The sequence below is a fragment of the Macaca nemestrina genome, chromosome 1 (genome assembly GCF_043159975.1).
Source record: "Macaca nemestrina isolate mMacNem1 chromosome 1, mMacNem.hap1, whole genome shotgun sequence".
In the NCBI taxonomy this organism is placed as follows: domain Eukaryota; kingdom Metazoa; phylum Chordata; class Mammalia; order Primates; family Cercopithecidae; genus Macaca; species Macaca nemestrina.
The window spans coordinates 155,719,618-155,746,926 of NC_092125.1; the positions used below are offsets into that span (position 1 = coordinate 155,719,618).

General features: G+C 39.7%; 1 protein-coding gene across 11 annotated transcripts in view; it reads right to left on the reverse strand.

Moving 5' to 3' along the window:
- Positions 1-27,309, reverse strand: part of LOC105482686 (mitoguardin 1) — a 102,340-nt gene that overhangs the window by 41,485 nt on the left and 33,546 nt on the right. For all 11 annotated transcript variants that reach the window (XM_011742918.2, XM_011742914.3, XM_011742921.3 and 8 more), the window contains 2 exons: positions 24,243-24,376; positions 22,865-22,988 (listed from right to left, as the gene is read on the reverse strand). In XM_011742918.2, coding sequence (XP_011741220.1) covers positions 22,865-22,988; positions 24,243-24,376 — 258 coding nt within the window. The remainder of the gene's footprint in view (positions 1-22,864; positions 22,989-24,242; positions 24,377-27,309) is intronic.

Consider the following 27,309-nt stretch of genomic DNA (forward strand, 5'->3'; position numbering starts at 1 on the left):
ATATGTAATTATTAGAGAAGAATAGCCTAATTATGTATATTGAGTTTTTCATTGTAACTTGGGGAAAAAAAAGCCATTTTCTAATCAGATGGCTCCTCTATTGGTTTTCAAAGCTTTCCATTATCTCTGATTACCCTACCTATCCAATGTTCTTTTCCATCAATTACTTAAAAAAACACAACTCTCTGCTTTATCTGAGGGTATGTTCACCATATCCCCACTTGCCATACAGTAGTGCAGTGGGTAAAAGCGTGGTTTCTGGATTCAGCCAGTCAGCATCTGGATCCTGATCCTGATTTGCTACTTACCCACCTAGGTAAACTGAGGATAGCAATACTAATTTCCTAGAGTTGTTGCAAAAGTTATATGAGATTTGTGGAGGCACAGTACTTGGTCCATCATGAGTGTAAAATAATTTTTGCTATTACTATCATTGCCAAATACATTCTTTATTCAAGCCTGTGATTCCTCCTGTTTCTTCTCTACATATAACCTACTCTCCTGCTCCCTTGCCCTGTGCTACCCACAAGCACATTTTTTTTAATACTCAGCTCAAGTATTATCCCCTGTAAACATCCTCCAAAATTTATCAAATTTTTTGCTCCTATGTAAGGCAGTATAGCAAAAGTGTTAAACACCATGGGTTCTAGAGCTTGAATTCCGATACTGACTCTGTTACTTATTAGCTGTGTAACCTTGAGCAAGTTTCTTATCTTCTCTGTTCCTCAATATTCCCATCTGTAACATAACTTGAGTGGATGGACTTTACTTTCTTTCCTTTCCCTTTTGTTTTTCCTGGTGGTTCCTACAGTCCTCAGGAGATTATTGAACACACAATAAACACTAAAATATTTGTTCATGTAAACTAAAATTTATTATAATAAATGGACTGTCCCCAGGACACGAAAATCTCTAGAGAGCCTATCATATACTTACTCTGGGTCATTTTGCCTATGACTTTAACTTGTTTTCAGAATCCTGTTAATTTTTTTACCTTTCTTTCTCGCTCTCTTTTTTTCTTTTTTTGAAACAGACTCTCGCTCTCTTGCCTAGGCTGGAGTGCAGTGGAGCGATCTTGGTTCACTGCAACCTCCACCTCCCAGGTTGAAGCAATTCCTGTGCCTAAGCCTCCCAAGTAGCTGGAATTAAGAGGTGTGTCACCACGCCTGGATAATTTCTATATTTTTAGTAGAGATGGGGTTTCACCATATTGACCAGGCTAGTCTCCATCTCCTGACCTCAAGTGATCCACCCAGCTTGAACTCCCAAAGTGCTGGGGTTACAGGTGTGAGCCACCGCACCTGGCTTACTTCTTATGTTTCTAATAGCCAGCCCTAACTTAACTAAACTTACCATACTATCTTGTAAACCTGAAGTATGCAGCTTACACTCCTTAATGAATGATAATGAACATCAGAAGTGCATTTTAAAAAGTTTCCACGGGCCGGGCGCGGTGGCTCAAGCCTGTAATCCCAGCACTTTGGGAGGCCAAGGCGGGTGGATCATGAGGTCAGGAGATCGAGACCATCCTGGCTAACATGGTGAAACCCCGTCTCTACTAAAAATACAAAAAACTAGCCGGGCATGGTGGCGGGCGCCTGTAGTCCCAGCTACTCGGAGGCTGAGGCGGGAGAATGGCGTGAACCCGGGAGGTGGAGCTTGCAGTGAGCCGAGATCACGCCACTGCACACCAGCCTGGGCGACACAGCGAGACTCCGTCTCAAAAAAAAAAAAAAAAAAAAAAGTTTCCACAAACTGGTTGATTGTACATTAAATTTAAAATACTCTGTAAATTATCACACCGGCTCTCAGTGAAGTAGCTCTTTTTTATTTTTGGTAACATTTTAAAATAAGTAAATCCAAAATTTAAAAAAATTTTAAATTGTCTCAATCACCCAGAACTTTTCAAACATTCACTGTACACAGATATAAACAATGATATTCTTTGGAAGTACATTAAAACCATAATGTTTACTCTTAACTCAACTGTCACATATTCTAGGCCAAAAATCTGACTGGATTCAAGCCTTACCCCTTCTTTCACAATCCCATAATTCACGTATTACTTGAGTTTTTTCCATAGCAGGATTTGCTTTACAAGTTTTAAAGAAAACTAGAAGTCCTGGAACTTTGAATTTCAGGTCTGGATCTATTTCCTTAGACCCATCCAAGTGGGTTTTCTACATTTCACTTTTGCCATCACTAGGCACATTCTATTTTCTATCACTCAGAAAACACTGGGTCTATTTTAACCTCAGCAGATTCTAGTAGAGATTCCAAAGATGCCACTCTTCTTTTAAAATCCAGGCTGTCCACTGTAGATTTTATAACGCGAGCAAGACAACGAAGCCTGCCAATTGTCTCAATGTCATTTGACTTCTATGTCAACAACTTTTCTGCAGGTGATATTCAGCAATTTAAACATGACTTGGAACCTTGTCCTTTCTATGCTTTTATTAAAAATGGAAAAGCTTCTGCTGTTGACAAGACAAGCTATTTTCCAAACACAGTCTGTTATAATTTGTTTAAATAATCAAGTCTAGGAAACCACTGCTGCTCTTTGTTTATTCTGTATGACTATCTGCCCATACATACTATAGATAATATTTTCTGATTTTTTAAAAAATGCTACAGTATAATTTGACAGAAAGAACAAAGCTGAATATAAAAATCAGAAAAAACATAATTTCAGAAAGTGAAAAACTAACAGAGTTATGATATTTTCTTGATTTTTAACCTCAGTGTGCCTCAATATTGAAAAGAGATACAATAAAATCCACTGAAACAAAAGAAAAGAGAACTTGGGGCAGGTGCAGTGGCTCATGCCTGCAATTCTGGTGCTTTGGGAGGCTGAGGCGGGAGGACCACTTGACCCCAAGAGTTCAAGACCAGCCCAGGCAACATACTGAGATTCCCATCTCTACATAAAATAAAAACATTAGCCAGGCGTGGTTGTGCACACAATGTAGTCCCAGCTATTCAGGAGACTGAGGTAGGAGGGTCACTTGAGCCTAAGAGTTTGAGGCTGCAGTGAGTTAGGATCATGCCACTACACTCCAGCCTGGGCAACAGAGTGAGACCCTGTTCCTCTAAAAAAGAAAAAAAAAAAAAGTTACATATGGTGGTGGTGGGAATAATAAAAAAAGAAAAAGAAAGAAGGAGAACTTGTCAAAGTTCTTGATTTGTGATGACTTACAAAGTTTCACCTATGGGAAATTATGTATGTACAAAACAGCCTGATACTACTGAAAAGATTTCCACAATAGTTGTCTCTGGCATTCCCTATTTATCAACATTTTTATATGCTATGACTGACCAACACAACAACTGTGATTCCTAACTGGGAAGTACAGCTGCCAATGCAAACTGAGTATTAGAAGGAAAGGGAATGGGAATCATTCAAACACTTTAGAAGAGTAACAGCACTTTCTACACCCTCCCCCCTTTTATTTAAAGAAGAAAGAAGTGACTAGATTAACCCAAAGTGGAGCAAAAAGTCATTAAGATTAGGTCTGCAGTTACAGAGATTTGAGCAGGGCCACGAGGTACAACTGGTCATTCTGTATGTTACACAAAGGACCCCTGCCAAGGGAATAAGTCGGGGCAGAAATCCAGCCCAAATACTAGACCTGCATCTTCCTGAAGTAAAGTAGACCTTCTTGGCACAAAGGTCCCATCCCAAGGGGCTTACATGGATGGCCCTTTGTCTAAATCACATACAGGCCTTATATGGGCAGTGATGGTCCTGGACATAGAAATCCAAGCTGTTAAAGACATAACTTCAATACAAAACAGGCAAAGGAAAGCAGCAGAAATTTCTCATGTTTCTGGGACCCCAACAATTTTCATTATATTGTTTTCTTCTCTGAACCTACTTTAACTTGTATAATACCAGCTAAGTTTCATATTGTGTTATCACTAAACCCTTTAAAAATAAGATTATGAGCCTTAACACATGGGAGGAAATTACTAAGCCAAATTTCTCATATGTTGCACAATGTGTACTCTGTATATTTAGATGTCTGAGTATACAACTTAAGCTGACAATTCATATCATTCCCTAAAAATAAACCCTCAGGGAGTTTATCCTCCAACCACAATGATTCTGCAGGAAAGGGAGACGACAAGGTCTTAGAGCTTCAACTTGGGGCTGACATTTGATGTAAGATGTCAGGCCGAGGTATTTCCTCTTGTTGCCAAGTTCATTCAGTATTTCTAAATGTTCTATCTGGCTGCTTACCAAAAAAGAAGAATAACATCTCTCTAGTGGTCAAGAGGTTCTACTTGACAGCTTTTCCTATGCTGTGCCAGAGAATTTGTGCAGTCAGTACTAAGCTGGCAAAATCTCTAATTTTCCCTTAAAGGATGTCTCACTAACTCAATAAAATCTTATAAAGCAGCAGCAACAAAAATGGATGAAATATTTAAACTGTGCCAGCCACACTTCCAGACTTCTTCAAACTCATAAATTTGATTATGACTTCTTATAATCCTCAATGGCTCCCTTTTGCCTAAAGGTACAAAGCAAGGACCTTCATAATTTATGTCCTGCCCAGCTTTCTAGGTTCATCTCCCACCACTCCCCACATATATTGTGTTCCCAAAACATATCAAATAACTTGTAGGTCCCTAACAGGCTCCACTCTGCACCTTGATCCATGTTCTTCCCTCTACTTGGAATGCTCTTTTCTCAACTGTCTCCCTAGCGGACCACTTTTCTTTAAGTGTCACTCCTTCTGTGAAACATTTCCATGAGCCCCGCTCCATGAATAATCACAAGCTTTTCTTTGGTGTTCCCATAGCACTTTATAACATGTTATTATGTACTTACTCCACTGTCTGTGTATTTTTTAATGCCTGTTTCCAAAACTAGACTGAGCATTGCCTAAAAGCAGAGATGAAATCTTCATCTTTATTTTTCCAGTGTCTTACACCATGTTTGACATATACTAGGAAATTAAATGTTTGCTAAATAAATATTCCAGACCCAAGATTCTGTGAGCTCATTCTGCAAAAACACAGATTAGGAAGATGCCTAAACACATATCTGAAATATGTGAAGCAATGCTTTCTTTCTTTTTTTTTTTTTTTTTTTTGAGACGGAGTCTCACGCTGTTGCCCAGGCTGGAGTGCAGTGGCGCGATCTCGGCTCACTGCAAGCTCCGCCTCCCGGGTTCACGCCATTCTCCTGCCTCAGCCTCCTGAGTAGCTGGGACTACAGGCGCCCGCCACCGCGCCCGGCTAATTTTTTGTATTTTTAGTAGAGACGGGGTTTCACTGTGGTCTCGATCTCCTGACCTTGTGATCCGCCCGCCTCGGCCTCCCAAAGTGCTGGGATTACAGGCTTGAGCCACCGCGCCCGGCCAATGCTTTCAATAAAGCCACAAAAATTCCTGGTTTGTTTTTAAGAACTAAATCTGTTCCTACACATCAATATAAAAGAATCTCGGCCGGGCGCGGTGGCTCAAGCCTGTAATCCCAGCACTTTGGGAGGCCGAGACGGGCGGATCACGAGGTCAGGAGATCCAGACCATCCTGGCTGACACAGTGAAACCCCGTCTCTACTAAAAAATACAAAAAAACTAGCCGGGCGAGGTGGCGGGCGCCTGTAGTCCCAGCTACTCGGGAGGCTGAGGCAGGAGAATGGCGTGAACCCGGGAGGCGGAGCTTGCAGTGAGCCAAGATCACGCCACTGCACTCTGGGCGGCAGAGCGAGACTCTGTCTCAAAAAAAAAAGAATCTCAAAGTCCTCTGTTTCTGCCATAAAAATAACATTTATCATACAGGCTTCAGAGTTGCCTGCTAATACTACTACTGCAAATATATACTACTCTTCACATGAAGTGTAACTACCCAAAATATTAAGCCCAATTAATTTTAGAAGGAAATGAAATTAGAGATTAGTAAGTTGGAACTTTATTCATTTAAACCATACCAACTATATAATGTCCCCAAGAAACTGTGGGCAAGATACATCTGTTGTTAATCGGGTTCACTTTTTTGTGGTGTTTTGTTTTGAGACAAGGTCTTGCAGCCTCAACTTCCTGGGCTTAAGCAATCCTCCCACCTCACACCCAGTTTACTTTTAAACTGGCATCAAATCCAGCAATTTATTCCTGGCCAAAGAGCCTAACTAAAGTGGGTGAAGAATAATGTTAATTCCTGAATGTACTGTTACAAAAATAAACTTCCAAAGTATGTAATGACACACATTCTTCATGATATGACAGTAACAGAAGGTCTCCTAAAGTATAAGTTATTCCTGGTGTTAGAGATTGGTAGAATCCCACATTTTGGTGGAAGATGAGAATTTCCTCATGAGAGATTGGTAGAATATCCCGAGTTGTTGTGGCCAACAAAAGCCTAATTTTTACCATAATAATTCAGATAATACAAATTTCTGTTTCTTATAAAATACATAAATATACACTTTATTGTGTGATATTTGAAATATATAAAAATTATCTACATAGCATAGACATGCTTCTGGACTCAAAATACTAAAACAAACATGTTTGCATTTGCCACCCATTTATAGCCACTTTTCAAAGCTTACAAAATTACTTGTTTATTAAGGAAAGATAACACCATCACACAGAAATACACTGCACATATCTTCTTACGTGAAACTCGGGTTCCCAAATGAATTTCATAGATACTCAGATATTGCAGCAAAAAACAGCTGCAGATAACTAAAGAATTAACCCACATGTCCCAAACAAGATCTGTTTACTTTTACGTTCTTATCTTAGGCTCTTAAACAGGCTGAGGGCACTTCAATTGTGAGGTATGGGAAGAAATGGAAGTGGAGAGGAAAACTTACAGAAGGATCTTCTGCTTTGTGGATGGAGGTCAGGCTCTGAGTCTAACTGCTCAGTATTGAAGAATATACTAACTTATATTGCTTTTTAACTGCTCCATTAAGTGTGTTAGTTACCCCATCAGACTACAAGCAACCTGAAAATAGGCACATTAACCCTTATTTCATCTGAATTTCATCACATGCTTCAGAGTTGTGTTTAAGTATTTGTTTGCTGTGTAAGGTACAAAGAAAATAAATAAATACTTAAAAACTGATTTTTAAGCTATATCTGCCTTAAAGTCTCCACGTGTATCTCTGCCATTAATGCTCCTTTACCTTAATGAGAGGCTACAGCCACAGGGAAATATAGTCTTTGATTCTGTATGGTGGGCCAGCTGACTTATGGTCCTTTTTCTGACACAGCTCTCTTCAGACATAAAAAGATTATAACACTCTACCCAAAGTGGTGAGATAGGGCAGGGGTGGGGGGAGGGGGGTGGGGAATCGGGATGAAAGAATAAGTGGTGAAAAGATAAAATAAAAATAAACATGTTATCATTCCCAGATAATAGGTGGTTTAAATAAAAACTCCAAAAGAACCTATGTCAAATTACTGGTATTACAACTAATAAGAGTTCACAAGAATTGTTAATATTCAAATGCAGAAACCAACATTTAAGATCCCAGCAATGACAAATTAGAAAATGTAAATTTAAAAAAGATAACCACTTATAATGACAACGAAACTATAAGGGACTTAGGAAAAAAGACATATAAGACATTTATGAAGAAGATTATAAAACATTATGAAAGATATAAATGAAGACCTAAGTAAACAACCATACCATGTTCACAGATATAAAAGTTATTATTATGAAAATGTAAATTCGCCTACAGCTGACCGATAAATACAATATAATAATCAAAATCCCAAGAGAGTTTTTCATGAAACTTGACAAGCTGTTCTAAACTTCACATGGAAAAGCAAAGGGCTAAGAATAGTCATGACAAGTCTCAAAAAGCCCCATAGTGAATGGACTCACCCTGCCAAGTGTCAAGATTTATTATAAAGCTATGTAAAGCTACAGTAATTAAGACACTGTGAAACCAATGCAGGAAACAAACAGACTAACAGAATAAAATAGAGAGCCCAGAAAAGACACACAGAAAGACCTAACATATGACGGGGGTGGGAGGGGGTGCTTTGCAAATCAGTCACAAAAGAATGTATTATTCCAAGAGAGGTGCTGAGGCAACTACCTATCCAAACGTTAAAAACAAAACAACAAAATAAATTTAAAAAAACTTCCATGGCGGGGCACAGTGGGTCATGCCTATAATCTCAGCACTTTGGGAGGTTGAGACAGGAGGATCACTTGAGATCAGGAGTTCAAGACCAGCCTGGCCAACATGGTGAAACCCTGTCTCTACTAAAAATACAAAAAAATTAGCTGGGCGTGGTGGCAGGTGCCTGTACTCCCAGCTTCTAGGAAGGCTGAGGCACAAGAATCACTTGAACCTAGGAGGTGAAGGTTGCAGTTAACTGAGATCGTGCCACAGCACTCCAGCCTAGGTGACAGAACGAGACTCTGTCAAAACAAACAAAACTTCTAGAACATTTTTTAAGGGACAGGGTCTCACTCTGTCACCCAGGCTGAAGTGTAGTGGTGCCATCCTAGCTCACTACAGCTTCGAACTCCCAGGCTCAAAAGATCCTCCTACCTCAGCCTCCCAAGTAGCTGAGACCACAGGCATGCTACCACGCCCAGCTAATTACTTTTATAAAATTAATTCTTCTACTTATTTTTTTGTAGAGACAGTGTCTATGTTGCCGAGGCTGGTCTCAAACTCTTGGCCTCAAGCAATCCTTCCACCTTGGCCTCCCAAAGTGCTGGGATTACATGCATGAGCCACTACACCTAACCAACTTCTAGAAGAATAAAGACCTAAATATGAAAAACAAAACTTTGAAAACAAAGCTTTAACACTTTCCAAGGAAAATATAAAAGAACTATCTTTACCCCTCTAAACAATACATAGAAAGCACAAACCATATAGGAAAGACTGAAAAATGTGGTGACATTAAAATTAAATATCTTGGACAAGGTGCAATGGCTCATGCCCATAATCCTAGCACTTTGGGAGGGTGAGACAAGAAGATCACTTGAGTCCAGCCTGTGAAATACAGGGAGACTCCCATGTCTACAAAAAATACAAAAAAATTAGCTGGGTGGAGTGGCACATGTCTGTAGTCCCAACTACTTGGGAGGCTGAGGTGGGAGGATCCCTTGAGCCCAGTAGTTCAAGGCTACAGTGAGCTATGGTCACACCACTGCACTCCAGCTTGGGTGACAAGAGTGAGACCCTGTCTCAAATTTTTAAAAAGAAAACACAAAAAGAGAAGCAGACTTACTGGCAGTAGTACTTTATATATTTGAGGCTTAAAATAAAATACACATGAACCATACATTACATTTTCCTCATGTACTTTAAAAATTAGTTTTAAATTTCTACTTCACTAAAAATAAAGTTCTATATTTAATAAGCTGAAATTATTACATTAATTTACTTAAATTTATTGCAGAAAACCTTAACGTTATCCATCTTGCCTATCCATCCAAATATCTATCATTCAACTACTACCTGCAGAGCCTCGTAAGCAGAAAATGCACATGAGAATCACCTGCTGAACTAGGAAATACAAACCCACAGCTTCATGTCCCAACCCCAAAGTTTCAACTTCAGTAGGTCTAGAGCAAAACCTATGAAACCTCTGATAAACATCACAGAAGACCCACAGACCTATTACTACCTATACTACATTCAAACCAGTTTCAGACACTGAATAGAATTATGTCTTCTGTCCATAAGGAATTTAAGGTTTAGCAAAACAGAATGGATATGTACATAAATAATCATAATATACTGTGAAAAGTAATCAATGTCACAAAGGAAACCATTAAACCTCCCCACCCACCTTTAATTAATTAATTAATTAATTTATGAGACAGAGTCTCGCTCAGTTGCCCAGGCTGGAGTGCAATGGCCCAATCTTGGTTCACTGCAGCTTCCTCCTCCTGGGTTCAAGCTATACTCCTATCTCAGCCTCCCAAGTAGCTCGGACCACAGGTGCACACCACCACGCCCAGCTAATTTTTGTATCCCATCTTCATATTTCATATAGGACTTCCACTCCAATCTCCATGAAACAGCTATTCTGGTTTTACATTTTAAGTTGCTCCCTTCACCTCTTCATTTGCTCCTCCCCATGGGAAGAGTAACTTGGCTAATGCTGAGAACCTGCATATAATTAACCAGGGAGAGGAAAATAAGATAAAATTAATGTTCACTAGTTCTTGGTGTACACTAGTTCACTCTCCTCAGACTTTCTAGAGAAAGGTCAGGGTCTGCAAACCCACCATCACTTTTGCTGTAGAACTCACTCCTTCTGAGCTGGACAAAGTGTTGGCAGAAACTGTAAGGCAGGCAGGGAATCTCTAAGCAGCTGGCTAGGTAAGTATGTTGTTAATTTGCTCTGTATTCTCTTCTCCAGACATTTTATTTTATTTTTTTTTTATTTTATTTTATTTTATTTATTTATTTATTTTTATTTTTTTGAGACAGGGTCTCACTCTGTCACCCAAGCTGGAGTGTGGTGGTGTGATCATAGCTCACTGCAGCCTTGATCTCCAAGACTCAAGCAACCCTCCCCCCTCAGCCTCCCAAGTAGCTGGGACTACAGGCGTGAGCCAACACACTCAGCTTCCAGAGAACTTTTTTGAGGGGAAAGGAAGAAGTTGTAAGAAGCCTTAACACAGTGTCCAATCCGGCTACTAAGAAAAAAAGTTTAGGTCGGGTGTGGTGGCACACACCTGTAATCACAGTTACTCGGGAGGCTGAGGCAAGAGAATCACTTGAACCAGGAGGCAGAGGTTGCAGTGCGCTGAGATCATGCCACTGCACTCCAGCCTGGGTGACAAGAGCAAAACTCCATCTCGAAAAAAAAAAAAAAGGCCGAGTGCGGTGGCACACACCTGTAATCCCAGCACTTTGGGAAGCTGAGGTGGAGGATCATGAGGTCAGAAGTTCAAGACCAGCCTGAGCAACATGGTGAAACCCTGTCTCTACTAAAAATACAAAAATTAGCCGGGCGTGGTGGCAGGTGCCTGTAATCCCAGCTACTCGGGAGGCTGAGGAAGGAGAACTGCTTGAACCCAGGAGGCAAAGGTTGCAGTGAGCCAAGAAGGCGCCACTGCACTCCAGACTGGGCAACAGAACAAGACTCCACCTCCAAAAAAAAAGGCTCTTTTTTGTGTTCTCAATTTATCCAGAATCCTGACCTGGCATGGTGGCGCATGCCTATAATCCCAGCACTTTGGGATGCCGAGGAAGAAGGATTGCCTGAGCCCACGAGTTCGAGACCAGCCTTGCAACACAGTGAGATCCTGTCTCTATAAAAAATTTAAAAATTAGCTAGGCATGGTAGTGCACGCCTATAGTCCCAGGTACTCAGGAAGCCGAAACGGGAGGATCACTTGGACCCAGGAAGTTGAAGCTGTGGTGAGCCGTGATCGCACCACTGAATTCTAGCCCAAGCAACAGAGCAAGACCCTGTCTCAAATAATAATAATAATTAATAATAATAGGATATACCAGCAAGAGGCAGTATATCCATCATCATTTTTTGACAAGGTCAGAGATGAGGGAAAGTCAGTAATCTCAGCTACATCTAGAATAATTATTTTTTGCAAACCCTTCAAATGATTTCTAACCCAGAAAAAAGGTAGATTTATAAAGAGCATCTTTTTATACTTTCCCAAAAAATAACTTTAAACATGGCTTACCTTGTTTCATTAAATACAAATTTACATTACTATGAGAAAAATCAAATTAATTCCCAGAAAAAAATGAATGTTGTCTGCAGAATTGACTAACAATATCATTGTAAAACAACTTATGAACATATGACATCCTCCTAACTATGAAATTTTTAAACCAGCTTAGAACAGGCCTCTTTAAACTGCTAGACTATAATTATAATAATGAATAGGTAAGTGTTTACCATGTGCCTATGCTAAATATTTATGTTATCTCACTTAATCCTCACAGTTCAAAGTTGATCCTAATATAGTGCTACAAATTACAGATGAAGAAGCTAAGTCTAAGCAGTCAAGTCTTGCTTAATGTCTTGGTAGAGCCAGGATTTGAACCCATGCTTGCTTGACTCCAAAGCCCATGTTCTTAATTACTAAGTTATACTATGTATAATTGAAATCATATTGGAGGTTTTGGTTAAGCCTTCAAAAGTTACAAAAAAATACAGTTTAAAAATTATAATTTAACGATCTCTGAAAATAGAAGCTACAAATAAACATAAACATAACACTTCCAGATGCTTTTAGCTAGAACTTGCACACTAATGGAAATTTACACTAATGTTATTTCATGTCTTCTCTGCATAACTTCCATGTTCTTTCTCATTCTGAGTTACAGTAGCAGGTGTATACAAAGCCTGCCAGCAAGTGCTGACTTATATTTAACTCCCAGTGCTACAAGTAGCAACACAGAATGGCATCTGAGTCCCAGGCATCCAACATGTAGACAAAACGTGCTGCCCTCTACTGATTTCAACATCTCACATTCAACACTAAACGTTCTTATAAGTGAATAAGGAAAACATTTTTTTCAGTTTTAGAGAACTAACTCAAATTTTCATTTCATTTGTTTGTGATTGCACAACTTCTATATTCCTATAAGAGAAACAGAACAGTGCCGGGCATGGTGGCTCATGCCTGTAATCCCAGCACTTTGGGAGGCTGAGGCGGGCAGATCACTTGAGGCCCGAAGTTCGAGACCAGCCTGGCCAACATGGTGAAACCCCGCCTCAACTAAAAATACAGAAATTAGCTGGGTGTGGTGGTGCATGACTCTAGTCCCCAGCGCACCTGTAGTCTCAGCTACTTGGGAGGCTGAGGCAAGAGAATCACTTGAACCCTGGTGGCACAGGTTGCAGTGAGCCAAGATCAATTGTGCCACTGCACTCCAGCCTGGGCATCAGAGCAACACCCTGTGTCAAAAAAAAAAGGAATAGAACAAATAACTATTGTTTAAGCCTGTATTAAACTCTTGGTGCACTAGTGCTCAGAAATACATGCAATAATTATTCATTAATCCAGGATGGTTAAGGAAATGCAGCATGGAACATGGCAAACAATAAATTACAGATATGGAGTGGGTTATATTTTACATGAGGAATTCATTCCTTAAAACATAATTCAAACCCTGCCTAATGCAAAGCTATTTTCTTATCATAGGAAAAACTGTAAAGATGGCTTGAAATACATCTACTGTGCTATATTTCTTTTTGCAGGCATACTTTTAAACAACATTATAATAAAATCTGTGTTTAAGTATGCTTTTAAAACACAAAATATTACTAGTAAACCATTTTGTATCAGTATCACTTCCTTCCCAAATATCAAAAATATTTCCTATTTTAATTTTTTTTTAGAGAGTGTCTCACTGTTTCTCAGGCTGAAGTACAATGGCCCAATCGTAACTCACTGCAGCCTTGAATGCCTAAGTTCAAGGGATTCTCCTGCTTCAGCCTCCTGACTAGCTAGAACTACATGCACACACCACTACTCTTGGCTAATTCTTAAATTTTTTTATAGAGATGGGGATCTCGCTATGTTGTCCAGACTGGTCTTGAACTCCTGGCCTCAAGCAACCCTCCTACCTCAGCCTCCCAAGTGCTGGGATTACAGGCAGGCATGAGCTACCACGCCCAGCCTGTTTTCTGTTTTAACACAGATGACAGCACAACTTAGGAATGCATTTGAAAGTTTGCAATTTTAGAGCCAGGTTGTGAGAAGTTTTTCATTTTAAAAATAAAAGTACTCCTACTTTAATACTGTTCTTTTATTTTCTTAGCATTAGTTCTAATATTTCCAGCATGCTTGCCGCCAAATTAACAGAAATGTCAGCAGATCTTCTTTTCAGTATTTATCATATTTAATGGCTTCTTGGATGGCAATGTTACAGAATAGAAAATAGATTTAAAATTTAACCAAAGTAAAAACACCACCACATCCAAATCACTTGCAGAAGTTCCCATGCATATAAACAACAGTATGGTTCACAGGCTATTCACAAGGACAGTTAATATTTCTGGTTACCAGCTGAGGTGTCACGACCAACGTGGCAACAGAGAAACAGAGTCTATAATTAAACAGGCCCACCAGCTTTGAAACTAAGTGATTTTTTAAAGAACTTTTTAAAAATTGTGCCCAGTCTAGACAACAAAGTGAGACACTGTCTCTACAAAAGAATTAAAACATTAGCCAGGCACAGTGGCATGCACTTGCAGTTCTAGCTACTCAGGAGGCTGAAGCAGAGGGATTGCTTGAGCCCAGGAGTTTGAGGCTGCAGTGAGCTATGACCGTGGCAATACATTGAAGCCTAGGAGACAAGGCAAGACCCTGTCTCTAAAAACCAAAAAACCCAAAACGAAAATTTGGGATTTGCATTCAATTTAGTATGAAATGCTATTTTGCACTATTTCAAATTCACAAAAATGTACTTAAGCTTAGCTTAACACCATCCATAGTGTATTTTTAACATCTTTATTGAAGTATATTTACATATCACAAAATTATCCCCCTTTAAGTGTGCAGTGTGTTTTAGTTTTAAATGTATAGAGCTGTGTAACAGTCACCATATTCCAGTGTTAGAACCATAGTATATGTTTTTCAAAATATATGTTATTAACTTCATCTACCAAAAGTAACCCCAAATAATTCACAATACTGATAACTCAGAAGTTTTTTGGATCTGCTATTAAAAAAAAAAAAAAAAAAGGAGAATAGACATTTATTTTCAATAAATACATTGTTATCTACAAAGAAAAATGCTGGAAGAATCATGCTGGGCTGGGCATGGTGGCTCACGCTTGGGAGGCCGAGGCGAGAGGATCACGAGTTCAGAAGTTCGAGACCAGCCTGGTCAACATGGTGAAACCCCATCACTACTAAAAACACAAAAATTAGCCTGGCATGGTGGCACGCGCCTGTAATACCAGCTACTCGGGAGGTTGAGGCAGGAGAAGTGCTTGAACCCAAGAGGTGGAGGCTGCAGTGAGCTGATACTATGCCACTGCACTCCAGCCTGGGTGACAGATCAAGACTCTGTCTCAGAAAAAAAAAAAAAAAAAACATGCTGAAAGGATTTAAACAGTCCCCCTATAATCTCATCCATAATGTTAAGTTGGCAAACTACTCTTCTATAAATAGTACAAATGTATAATAAGTAGAGTCCTTATTTAAATTTTGAATTCCAAATTAGTAAAATAAATTTTGCTAAGGTTCTTCTAAAGTAAATAAAATCTGACACATCGGCTTTCCAATACTAAAATGATTTGCAAGTGAGTATAAAACCAGCTGTGAACATTTGATGGCAAATCCCTAGCTGCAAAAAACTCAGCCTCAGCAATATTTCCAAATAATGTTAATATTAGGCTCTTTTTCAAAAAAATTCTATATTTTCCTAAATTCCCAGTTAACATTTTGTTATGATATACAAAAAAGTATCCCATGATCTCTCTCACGGTTTTTTTCTCTAGAGACAGGATCTCACTCTGTCACCCAGGCTGGAGTGCAGAGGCACCATCATAGCTCACTCTAGCCTCCAACTTCTGAGCTCAAGTGAACCTCCTGTCTCAGCCTTCTGAGGAACTAGGACTACAGGTGTGAGCTACTGTGCCCGGCCCCATGGTCTCTTTATAATCAAGATGAAAACTGTGTAAAACAGAATAAGCTGAATTCATAGCTGGTTGAATGAAGTGTTTTGTTTTGTTTTGTTTTTAACAGCTTTATGAGATATCACTGACATACAAAACTGTGTATGTATAAGGTGTGTGATTGTTTTGTTATATGTATACAATGTGAAATGACACCATAATCAAGCTAATTAACATATCTACCACCTCTACATAGTGACTGTGTGTTTGTGTGTGTGTGTGGTGTGTAAGGTAAGATTTAAGATCTAGCCTTTCAGCAAACTTCAAATATGCAACACAGTATTATTAACTACTGTCACCATGCTATACATTAGATCTCCAGAATTTATTCACCTTGAATAACTGAAGCTTACAAAGTATCTTAATAATTATTTGTGACCTAAGGAAATTTGACAGTGTCATGCCTCAGGTCTCTGACTCTGACACTACCCATTTTAACAAATTTTACTAATGATTTCAATGACAGCACTGATTACCAACTATACAAAACTAACCAAACTAGAGAATGATACAAAGTTGAGAAGAATAATTAACACATTGGATGTCAAATCAAAATCTAAAACTATTTGGCTGGGCACGGTGGCTCACAACTGTAATCCCAGCACTTTGGGAGGTCGAGGTGGGCGGATGACCTGAGGTGGGAGCTCAAGACCAACCTGACCAACAAGGAGAAACCCCATTTCTACTAAAAATATAAAATTAGCCAGGCATGGTGGTGCATGCCTATAAACCCGACTACTCAGGAGGCTGAGGCAGGAGAATCGCTTGAACCCAGAAGGCAGAGGCTGCGGTGAGCCAAGATCGTACCATTGTTCTCCACCCTGGGCAACAAGAGCAAAATTCCGTCTCAAAAAAAAAAAAAAAAAAAAAATCTAAAACTATTTAACAATTCAGAATGATGACTCAGAATTAACAATTTAGTAAGAATAAGAAATACAGTACCTATATCCTTGGTCCAAAAGAACAACTGTGCAGGAATAAATGAGGGAAGGTGTGGCTTAATGGTAAGAAACTAATAATAACAAAGAACTTAGAAATTTCATAAGTTAACCATAAGTTAACAAAAGTTAACCATAAGTTCTTTTGTTAACCATAAGTTCAACAAAAGCTAATGTAAACCTTAGACTCTATTATTATAATGTCCAGAATTTATTTATTTTATTTTATTATTATTTTTTTTAGACGGAGTCTCAATCTGTCGCCCAGGCTAGAGTGCAATGGTGCAATCTTGGCTCACTGCAACCTCCACCTCCCAGCTTCAAGTGATTCTCCTGCCTCAGCCTCCCAAGTAGCCGAGATTACAGGCGCCCGCCACCGCACCCAGCTAATTTTTGTATTTTTAGTAGAGACGAGGTTTCACCAGGTTGGCCAGGCTGGTCTCCATCCTGACCTCACATGATCTACCCGCCTCGGCCTCCCAGAGTGCTGGGATTACAGGCATGAGCCACCATGCCTGACCTAATGTCCAGAATTTATAGTTGAACATGGTAGGCAAATTACCTTCTAGTTCAAGAAGGTACTTCTCCTTCTTCCCAAAGGCCCATTAAAAAGGACAGAAGAAATTTTGTTCAATGGAGTAAAGTATAGCATCACTGGAAAACATTAATAGGACATCAGTGGACCAGAAATTTTAAAGAACGTCTTGAAACTGGCAAATATTGGATCAGAAAGGTAGAACAAGAACAACAACAATAACAAAAACGACAGCCTAAGATTCTAGAGGTAAAATGATGGTCTTCCTGAGAGTGTCCTAGAGAAGTTCCAAATTCCGAGCCAATAAACATTGTTACCCTGTTCCTAGAACTTTCACTTAATCCTCAAAATCAGTTTATAAAATTGGTACTCTACATGTTAATTTTTCAGAAGAGGAAGTCAAGGCTTAGGTTTTATAATCACACAGATAAATGGAAATGCCAGGAGTTGAACCCAGTTAGTCTGCATCCACAGTCCGTACTTTCAGTTATTATATAGATGTAGGATAAACCATCAGAGTAACTTATTAGCACTACACTAAGTTCAGGGTCACAGTTAGGCCCTATATCTCACATAGCTTGCCTCTTTTGTTCTTGGATTAAACCTTGACAATTTCTTTCTACAAAATGCATGAAATCTGCCTAGAAAGCCTGAGAAAGGAAGAAAGACATATGAGTTAACTACAGATCACCACATGAGTATAGAGGAAGAAAAATAATAATAATAATAAAAGACCTATACAAAAGCATATTACCACCAGAAATAAAAGTCTCCTTACTCTGTCAACTGTGGAATTTCCAGGCTGCCTGCTCTAAGCTGACCTTTCCTACAGGGAATTTTGGGTATAGGCATACTCTGTCCACAAAAAGTTCACAGTTAATCCTCCCATTCAAAGAAGATGTTTGTCCTATAAGTGGTAAGACAATACAGCATGGTGGTTAAGAGAATGGACTCTGCGACTGGGCACAGTGGCTCATTACCTGTAATCCTAGCAGTATGGAAGGCCAAGTTGGGTAGATCACTTGAGCCCAGGAGCTTGAGACCAGCCTGGGCAATATGGCAAAACTTCATCTCAACCCAAAATAAAAATTATCCAGGTATGGTGGCAAGTGCCTGTGGTCCCAGCTACTTGGGAGGCTAAGGTGAAAGGATCGCTTGAGCCTGGGAGGTGGAGGTTGTAGTGAGAGTCAAGATCGAGCCACTGCACTCCAGCCTGGGCAACACAGTCAGACCCTCTCTCTCAAAAAAATAAAGAATGGGCCAGGCACAGTGGTTCCTGCCTGTAATCCCAGCACTTTGGGGGGCCAAGGCGGGTGGATCACCTGAGGTCAGGCGTTCATGACCAGCCTGGCCAACATGGTGAAACCCCATCTCTACTAAAAATACAAAAACTAGCTGGGCATGGTGGCACATGCCTGTAATACCAGCTACTCAGGAGGCTGAGGCAGGAGAACTGCTTGAACCTAGGAGGTGGAGGCTGCAGGGAGCCAAGATCACTTCATTGCACTCCAGCCTGGGTGACAAGAGTGAAAACGAAAAAATGAAAAGGAAAGGGAAAAGGGAAGAGAAAAGGAAAGGAAGGACTCTAAAGCTAGCCTGACTGGGTCCAAATTCAGGTTCCTCCACTTAACAGCTGTGTAACCCTGGGGAAGTTATTAATGCCTCTGTACCTCACTTTCCCCTTCTGAAAAATAGGGATGATAGGTATATTTATATCCTAAAAATTGTTGTACGGATTGAGATAATTTTCTTTTTCTTTTTTTTTTTTTCAGACAGAGTTTTGCTCATTGCCCAGGCTGGAGTGCAGTGGCACCATCTCGGCTCGCTGCAACCTCTGCCTCCTGGGTTCAAGCGACTCTCTTTCCTCATCCTCCCGAGTAGCTGGGATTACAGGCACCCACCACCACGCCCAGCTAATTTTTGTATTTTTTGAAGAGACAGGGTTTCACCATGTTGGTCAGGCTGGTCTCGAACTCCTGACCTCAGGCGATCCACCTGCCTCAGCCTCCCAAAGTGCTGGGATTACAGGTGTAAGCCACCATGTCCCGCTGAGATAATTTTCATTCAGAATATAACAGTACCTGACCCAGAGAAGACACACGGATGTACTAATAACTAATAGCTACTATTAACTAGCTCCCCTTAGCTATTACACACAGGGAGAAAGATGAAATTAGATGATGGCTAAGAAGTCTTTCCTGGCTCGACATGGTGGCTCACGACTGCAAACCCAGCATCTTGGGAGACTGACGTGGGAGGATTGCTTGAGCCCAAGAGTTCAAGACCAGCCTGGATAGTTCGAGACCAGCCTTGTATAGCAAGACCTCATCTCTAGAGAAAACTTTTTTAAAAATTAGCAGGGTGTCGGTTGGGCATGGTGGCTCATGCCTGTAATCCCAGCACTTTGGGAGGCTGAGGTGGGTGGATCACCTAAGGTCGGGAGTTCGAGATCAGCCTGACCAACATGGAGAAACCCCATTTCTACTAAAAATACAAAATTAGCCAGGCGTGGTGGTGCATGCCTGTAATCTCAGCTACTCAGGAGGCTGAGGCAGGAGAATCGCTCGAACCCAGGAGGCAGAGGCTGCAGTGAGCCGAGATCATGCCATTGCACTCCAGCCTGGGCAACAAGAGCAAAACTCCATCTCAGAAAAAAAAAAAAAAAATTAGCAGTGCGTGGTGGCATGCACCTGTAGTCCTAGCTACTCAGGAGAGTGAGGTGACAGGATGGCTTGAGTCCAGGAGGCAGAGGCTGTAGTGAGCTGAGATCACACCACTGCACTCCGGCCTGGGTGACAGAGCAAGACTGCTAAAAAAAAAAAAAAAAAAAAAAAAAAAAAAATTCTTCCAACCTTGAAATCCTACCAGATTCTCAAGAAAAAAAAAAAAAAAATGAAGTTCATCAAATTAGACAAAGCAGATTCCAAAACAATGAAGTATTCACTGACATCAGATCAATACTTGCTTTAAATTCGCCCCAAGCCTCTGAAGGCATTTGTTAGACTATCTTAATTTATAACTATTAACTTTAAGTTGCCTCTCAATAATTCAAGTTAAATGTATTCAATGACTTTGGATTTAAAGAATGAGGAGAGTTAACTGACTTCTAGGCAATTTTGATCAACGTCAAGTAACAGTTATAACAAAGCTGCTCCCTGAGTCTTGGCCATAAATTCAGTTCTTTTGATCCAGAAGCTCAAAAATGCAAACTTGCGGCCGGGCGCGTGGCTCAAGCTTGTAATCCCAGCACTTTGGGAGGCCAAGACGGGCGGATCACGAGGTCAGGAGATCAAGACCATCCTGGCTAACACGGTGAAACCCCGTCTCTACCAAAAAAAGACAAAAAACTAGCCGGGCGAGGTGGCGGCCGCCTGTAGTCCCAGCTACTCGGGAGGCTGAGGCAGGAGAATGGCGGGAACCCGGAAGGCGGAGCTTGCAGTGAGCTGAGATCCGGCCACCACACTCTAGCCTGGGCGACAGAGCGAGACTCCGTCTCAAAAAAAAAAAAAAAAAAAAAAAAAAAATGCAAACTTGCAATATCCAAACAATTCCCCAAAACGAACAAAATATAACAGCTTCACGTTAACTGGAATCTCCAGGGCAGCAGGAGGCCAATGAACTGTAAGGCTACAGGGAAAAGCACATCAGTCTAGTAGGCAGTGACAGCTCAGGTTAAAACATGCACGGGGTCAGAAACTTATTCCAAACCTAAGCTAACTAAATGTACAGACTGACTGTGGGTCCCACCCTATCCATTTAGGGTTCTGGATTAAAATAGTTGCCTCAGATACAACTTGAAGACCCCAGAAACTAAGCCACATGCCCAGAGGTCTTCTTCTCTAAAAGCAACAAGAATCTAAAGCAGACCTCTGAGACTGCACCCAAGGAATCTTTTCAACCTGAAGAAATAAGAAATAAGAGACTCAGCCAACCGCTACAGAAGGATATAGAAAAAATGTGCCCAGGCATGCCAAACAGAACCAAATCTGCGATACATATTACAAGACTAAAAGAACAAGAACTACACATCCACAAGATCCTTATAATGAGACTAAAAGAAACTGCCAAAGATTAGACAGTATAGACAAAGCTTCCATTCCTAGAGTAAGACATTAAAAGTCCCAGGATCCTCTTCCTCTTTCCTCCTTATAATTTTTTCCTACTTACTTCTCTCTGTGGCATTCCTTGCCATTTCACCACTTTTCTAACTTTTCTGGTTGTTCCATTCTCATTCTACATTTGAGGTTTTAAAAAATTCCTTTTCTCTGTTCTTTCTCCTACTTACTGTCATAAATAACATTCTAATTAAAGTTACAAAAGAAACTGTAGAAAAAATTAATATAAGGCTTTGACAAATTGTATTTGTTGATATGAATACTGCCTACTTTTTTTCTAGACTGTAATCTCCTAGTTATGTCAAAACAGTATGCCTATGCTAATAGCAGAGAAGCTATTAAAAAACACTCAAGTCTAATAAATAATGTTTGGTGACAATAATAGTACAACAAAGCAGAGACCAAAGAGATTTCATATAACCTTATGACCATACACACAGTAATTCATAATTCTAATGGAAACAAAATCTTTCACCTGAACTCAAAATGCATAGATGTAAATATCTCAAAGTTCAGCTGCTTTCAGTACTAATGTGGAAAACGTTAAAACTTCTTAGCGTTTAATTGGAAAATAATAATCCTCTTCATACTAAAAAGACTGAAATTTTTGACCAAAAAAACCATATAATTTTGTCTTCTTTCTTTCTTTGGGGGCATTTATAGAAATTGAAGAAGCAACTTTAATCATTCCTTTCTTCCAAGACTTCATTCAAGAACCTCACCTTTGGGAGGCTGAGGTGGGTGGATCACTTGAGGTCAGGAGGTGGAGACCAGCCTGGCCAACATGGTGAAACCCCGTCTCTACTAAAAATACAAATATTAGCTGGGTATGGTGGCACAGGCCTGTAATCCCAGCTACTCAGGAGGCTTAGGCAAGAGAATTGCATGAACTTGGAAGGCAGAGGTTGCAGTAAGCCGAGATCATGCCACTGCACCACAGCCTGGGTGACAGAGTGAGTGACACTCCGTCTCAAAAAGAAAAAAAGAAGAAAAAAAAAGAACCTTGTCTCCACACACACAAAAAAGTTTCAATTAGCAAGACATGGTGGCATGTGCCTCTAGTCCCAGCTACTTGGGAGGCTGAGGCAGGTGGATCAGTTGAGCCCAACAGGTTAAGGCCGCAGTGAGCTGTGACTGTGTCATTGCACTCCCACCTGGGCAACAGAGATCCTGTCTCAAAAAAATAAAAAATAAAAAACTTTTAAAAAAGTATCTTTAAAACTCTGTTCTCTTTAAAGTAACAAAGGTAATGACCCATAATGAAGTATTGACTACTTACATCAACAGCTATCCTGCGATTAAGTGGGCCTCAACATATATAATTCTTTCAAGTATTTTAGGTAATATTACATGCATATTTCCGAAGTGGTGAGTCTCTGTATATTTTTGTTTATTCTTTTCTCCCTCCAACACTCTTAACTAGATTTTTTTCCCCCACAATACATTTTAAAATAATGTCACAGTCCTGCCTATGATAAATTCTTGAATTTATATCTTAAGGGCATTAGTTCATTTGAAAATTAAAACTGAAAGAAAAAAGAAATATGATAAAATTTTTTTCTCTTGGCTATTTTTTTTAAGTAACTTATTAATACATAAGACAGACACGCAAATGATTCCAAGGATATAAAAGAAAAGCAAACATTTCATAAATGCCATATAAAATATCCATCTTACCAATGTCATCAGCAAGGGAATTAGGATCAGATGCCCCAAGGGTAGCTTCGAACTCCTCTTGGAGACGATAGGCTCTTTGCAGTAGAGCTTCGAGTTTATGGATAAATTCAGTACTAATAATATCCTACAAGGAGAGAAAAAGTACACATAACAAATTAAATTCTAATGTTAAAATTCTAAATATTTTTCCCACTTTTAAATAAAAGGCAAAGAAAGTGAGTAATATAAAAAACTACTGACAGTGGAAAGAGTAAGCAGCAGAAGTCAAGAGGCCTGGGTTATAGCTGTGTCTGTGGCAAAATTACCTTAGTTCTTAGTGATTTAGTTTCTTTACCTATAAAATTAAGGAGTTAGACTAGATTGGGAGTTCTCAAAGTAAGGTCTCTGAGCCAGCAGCTTCATTATCACCCAAGAACTTGGTAGAAATACAAATTCTTAGGATCCACCCCAGTCCTAGTCAATGAGAAATTCATGGGGTGGGGCCTCCAAATCTGGGTTTTAACAAGTCCTCTAGGTGAGTCTTATGCATTAGCAAGTTTGAGAACCACTAGCTTAACTAAATAATCAATAAGGACTAGTCTAGCTCTACACCTTTATGTGATTTTTATGAACATAATGGCACTTAATTAATCCCAAAGTACAAATCAAACTTTAAAAAATTCCAAGCCAGACAAGGTAGAACGTGCCTGCAGTCCCAACTGCTTGGAAGACTGAGGCAGAAAAACTGATTGAGCCCAGGAGTTCTGGGGTATAGTGTACTATGATTGTTCCTATGAACAACCACTGTACTCCAACCTGGGCAGCAAAGCAAGACCCCATTTCTTAAAAAAAAAAAAAAAAATCCTTTAGAAATCAATCTGCTTATTTTGCATATCCTGGGAAAGTCAATAAACTTGATGAACGGTAAATCTGGCATGTAACAACTACCTGAATAGAAAAAGACCAGTAAGAAATACCCCACATAGTCCCAAGGAAGAAGAAAAAAATAGTTCTATTAAATACAACAATATAAAGCAAATACACTGAATCAACATTAAAAAATATTTTGGGCCAGCACCTTGGCTCATGCCTATAATCCCAGCACTCTGGGAGGTCAAAGTGAAAGGGTCACTTGAGGCCAGGAGTTCAAGACCAGCCTGAGCAACATAGTGAGACACCATCTTTACAAAAAATGTAAAATTAGCTAGGCATGGTGGTGCATCCCTATAGTCCTAACTACTCAGAGGACAAGGTGGGAGGATCGCTTGAGCCCAGGAGTTCAAGACTCAGCCTGGGCAACAATAGTTAGACCCTACCTCTACCAAAAAAAAAAAAAAAAAAAAAAGATTTGTTTGATTTTTCTAATATTATGAAGACCACTCAAATAAATCACCCTTACATCTACATTTTCTTCAGCAATGGCATCTCCTGCACCCAGTTTAATGGAACCACAGGCTTCATCTTCAGCCTGTCTATTGCGAAAGGTTAGAGCTTGTTCCCATCGACGCAATGCCTCTTCAAACAATTCCATACCTAAAAATTAAGAACAGAACAATTTTAAGTGAGCAAAACCAATGCCAAAATAAAATTATTTGGGGCCTGAAGTGTTTTCGTACATTATCACCAATGGCACAGTCAAATTTTGACACTAAAGAATCATACATCATTTCATGGTAGAATCTTAATTTCCCAATATATTCTCAGCCTATGGTTCTGGTTAACCAAAAATCAGAGAGACAAAATGGCCAATATGTTTTCATTTCTTTATAATACAAATGTATATGGTGCTCAGAATTTTTCTAAAGGAATATCATGAGTTCATCAAAAGTTACACAGTAATAGCTATTTTTTATAGTCACATAACTATGTTTCAAAATATTCCTGCAAATTAAAAGGAAAACTAATGGGAAGAAACCAGTTTACAAAAAGCTACCTGGTTTATAAGTTCTCAGAAGAAAGTAAAGCTGAAGATGTCTGGGCACGGTGGCTTATGACTGTAATCCCAGCACTTTGGAAGCCCAAGGTGGGTGGATCACCCGAGGTCAGGAGTGCAAGACCAGTCTGGCCAACATGGTAAAACCCCATCTCTACTAAAAATACAAAAAGCAGCCAGGTGTGGTGAAACGTGTCTGTAATCATGGCTACTCAGGAGGCTGAGGCAGGAGAATCAGCTTGAACCTGGGAGGCAGAAGTTGCAGTGAGCCGAGATTGCGCCACTGCACTCCAGCCTAGGCTACAGAGCAACACTCCATCTCAAAAAAAAAAAAGAAAGTAAAGCTGAAGAAAAGATAATAATACAGAAATCTAAAATAAGTCTTTTCCACCTTTTGTCCCCTAAAGGGTGTCTTGAACCACTATGATCCCAACAGGCTGATTTGGATAAATTGGTGGGCCAGAGTTAAAAATTGCAAGATACTGGATGAACCCATCAAAAGTTAGTTATAGTCCAAGCAGGAATTTCATTTCTTTGCTGACAGAAAGCTTTGTGGGAAAAAAGAGGAACATGTGATTTTCTCAAAATTAAAAAACAAGGCTTACAAAAATAATTATGTACTTCAAACAAAACAAAAATAGTTTAAGACTTCAACTTTTAAAGTATTTTTAAAATGTTAAATATTAAAGAAAAAGATCTTTAAAAGCTGTTTAAGAGTCTGGGCAAGTCATTCTCTTGATGTTTTTAAGATACGGTAGCTAAAAAATACCTCTCCTCTCAAGTAATTTCTTCAATTACCTATAGAACCTACAATCCTAAATGAATAAAATTTCGTATTTATTTATTTATTATTTTGAGACAGAGTCTCACTCTGTTGCCCAGGCTGGAGTGCCGTGGTGCCATATCGGCTCACTGCAACCTCCTGCCTCAGCCTCCCGAGTAGCTGGGATTATAGGCATGTACCACCATGCCCAGCTAATTTTTGTATTTTTAGTAGAGATGGGGTTTCACCATGTTGGCCACACTGGTCTCAAACTCCTGACCTCAGGTGATCCACCCACCTCAGCCTTCCAAAGTGCTGGGATTACAGGCGTGAGCCACCACGCCCAGATTCTTTTATTTTTTTAAAGTATTTATTTATTTATTTGTAGAGATGAGGTTTCACTATGTTACCCAGGCTGATCTCAAACTCCTGGGCTCAAGCAATCCTCCCACCACAGCCTCCCTAAGTTCTGGGATTACAGGTGTGAGCTACCGCACCTGGCCTAAAATTTCTTAAAATGAAATGTAGGCCTTTCCTTCTTGTTTGATTTTCTGTAGCAAAAAATAGCTTTTGAATCTTCCTCCTAAAACATTTAAGCACATAAAAACCAATTATATCACCATCTAGTCTCCTTTCTCCAAGTTACGCAACTCTAATTCCTTCATCCTTTTCTCACACTATCCCTTCTATACATTTATTATTTGGGTTGAACATACGAACACAGGAAGAATTTTTTTTTTTTTTTTTTTTTAGTTTTTTTGGTCTCTTCTTTTAGAGATGGGGTCTTACAATATTCCCCCAGGTTAGTCTTGTAATTGTGAGCTCAAGTGATCCTCCTACTTCAGCCTCTCAAGTAGCTAGGACTACAAGCATGTGCCACCACACTTGGCTTCAGGAAGAATTATTTTACAGCAGAGTTGTATAATACAAAGATAAAACTTGTCTCCTCAAGAAGTACTATGTATACCTCACTATAGAACATAGCTCAGACTACCAAATATCATCAGTTTTGTAACAGCAAGTCAAATATAGGTCACCAATCTTTTTTAATGTCATCAATTTTATAAAGAGAATTGAAACAGATGGGTGATGATACCAGGTGATCCACAGGGGTCCTAGCAATCTTAATCCTATAACACAAAGACCCCCTGTGGCGTCTCTAGTTTTACTCTGTATTTCTTCAATTTGAATTTTTAATATTCTGGGTTATTGTTGTTGTTTTAAGAAAAAGGGCTCTCTCTGTCACCCAGGCTGTAGTGCAGTGGCACAATTAGCTCACTGTAACCTTGAACTCCTAGGCTCAAGTGGTCCTCCTGCCTCAGCCTCCCAAGTAGGTAAGACTACAGGTACATGCCACCATATCCAGCCATAAATTTGTAATATTAACAGAAGCTGTGAGTGTAAGTTTTCTAGACATAGGGTAATCTAGAAACATAGTGAATTTAACTCTCTGGAGACCTTCTTTCCCCACAGGAGTACCCGCAGTGATGGCACTGGAGATGATATAGTCTAACTATTCTAGAGAGCAGGAATGCATTCTGAGGCACTCAGTCCTTCTACACAGAGCCATCAACCCTGTACTGCTCAATGGCCAGGGCCACATCAAGTTTACTGGTTTTGTTTTCTGTTTAGTATGCATTTCCATTAAAAGGAAGATAGCCTGAAAAAGAATAGAGAATAGGGAAAAGCATTTGAATCTTCTGATTCAACAACAAGTTCATTTGGTTCTTCTCCAAGGCTCCAGTGAGGCTCCATAGACATGTTCATGGT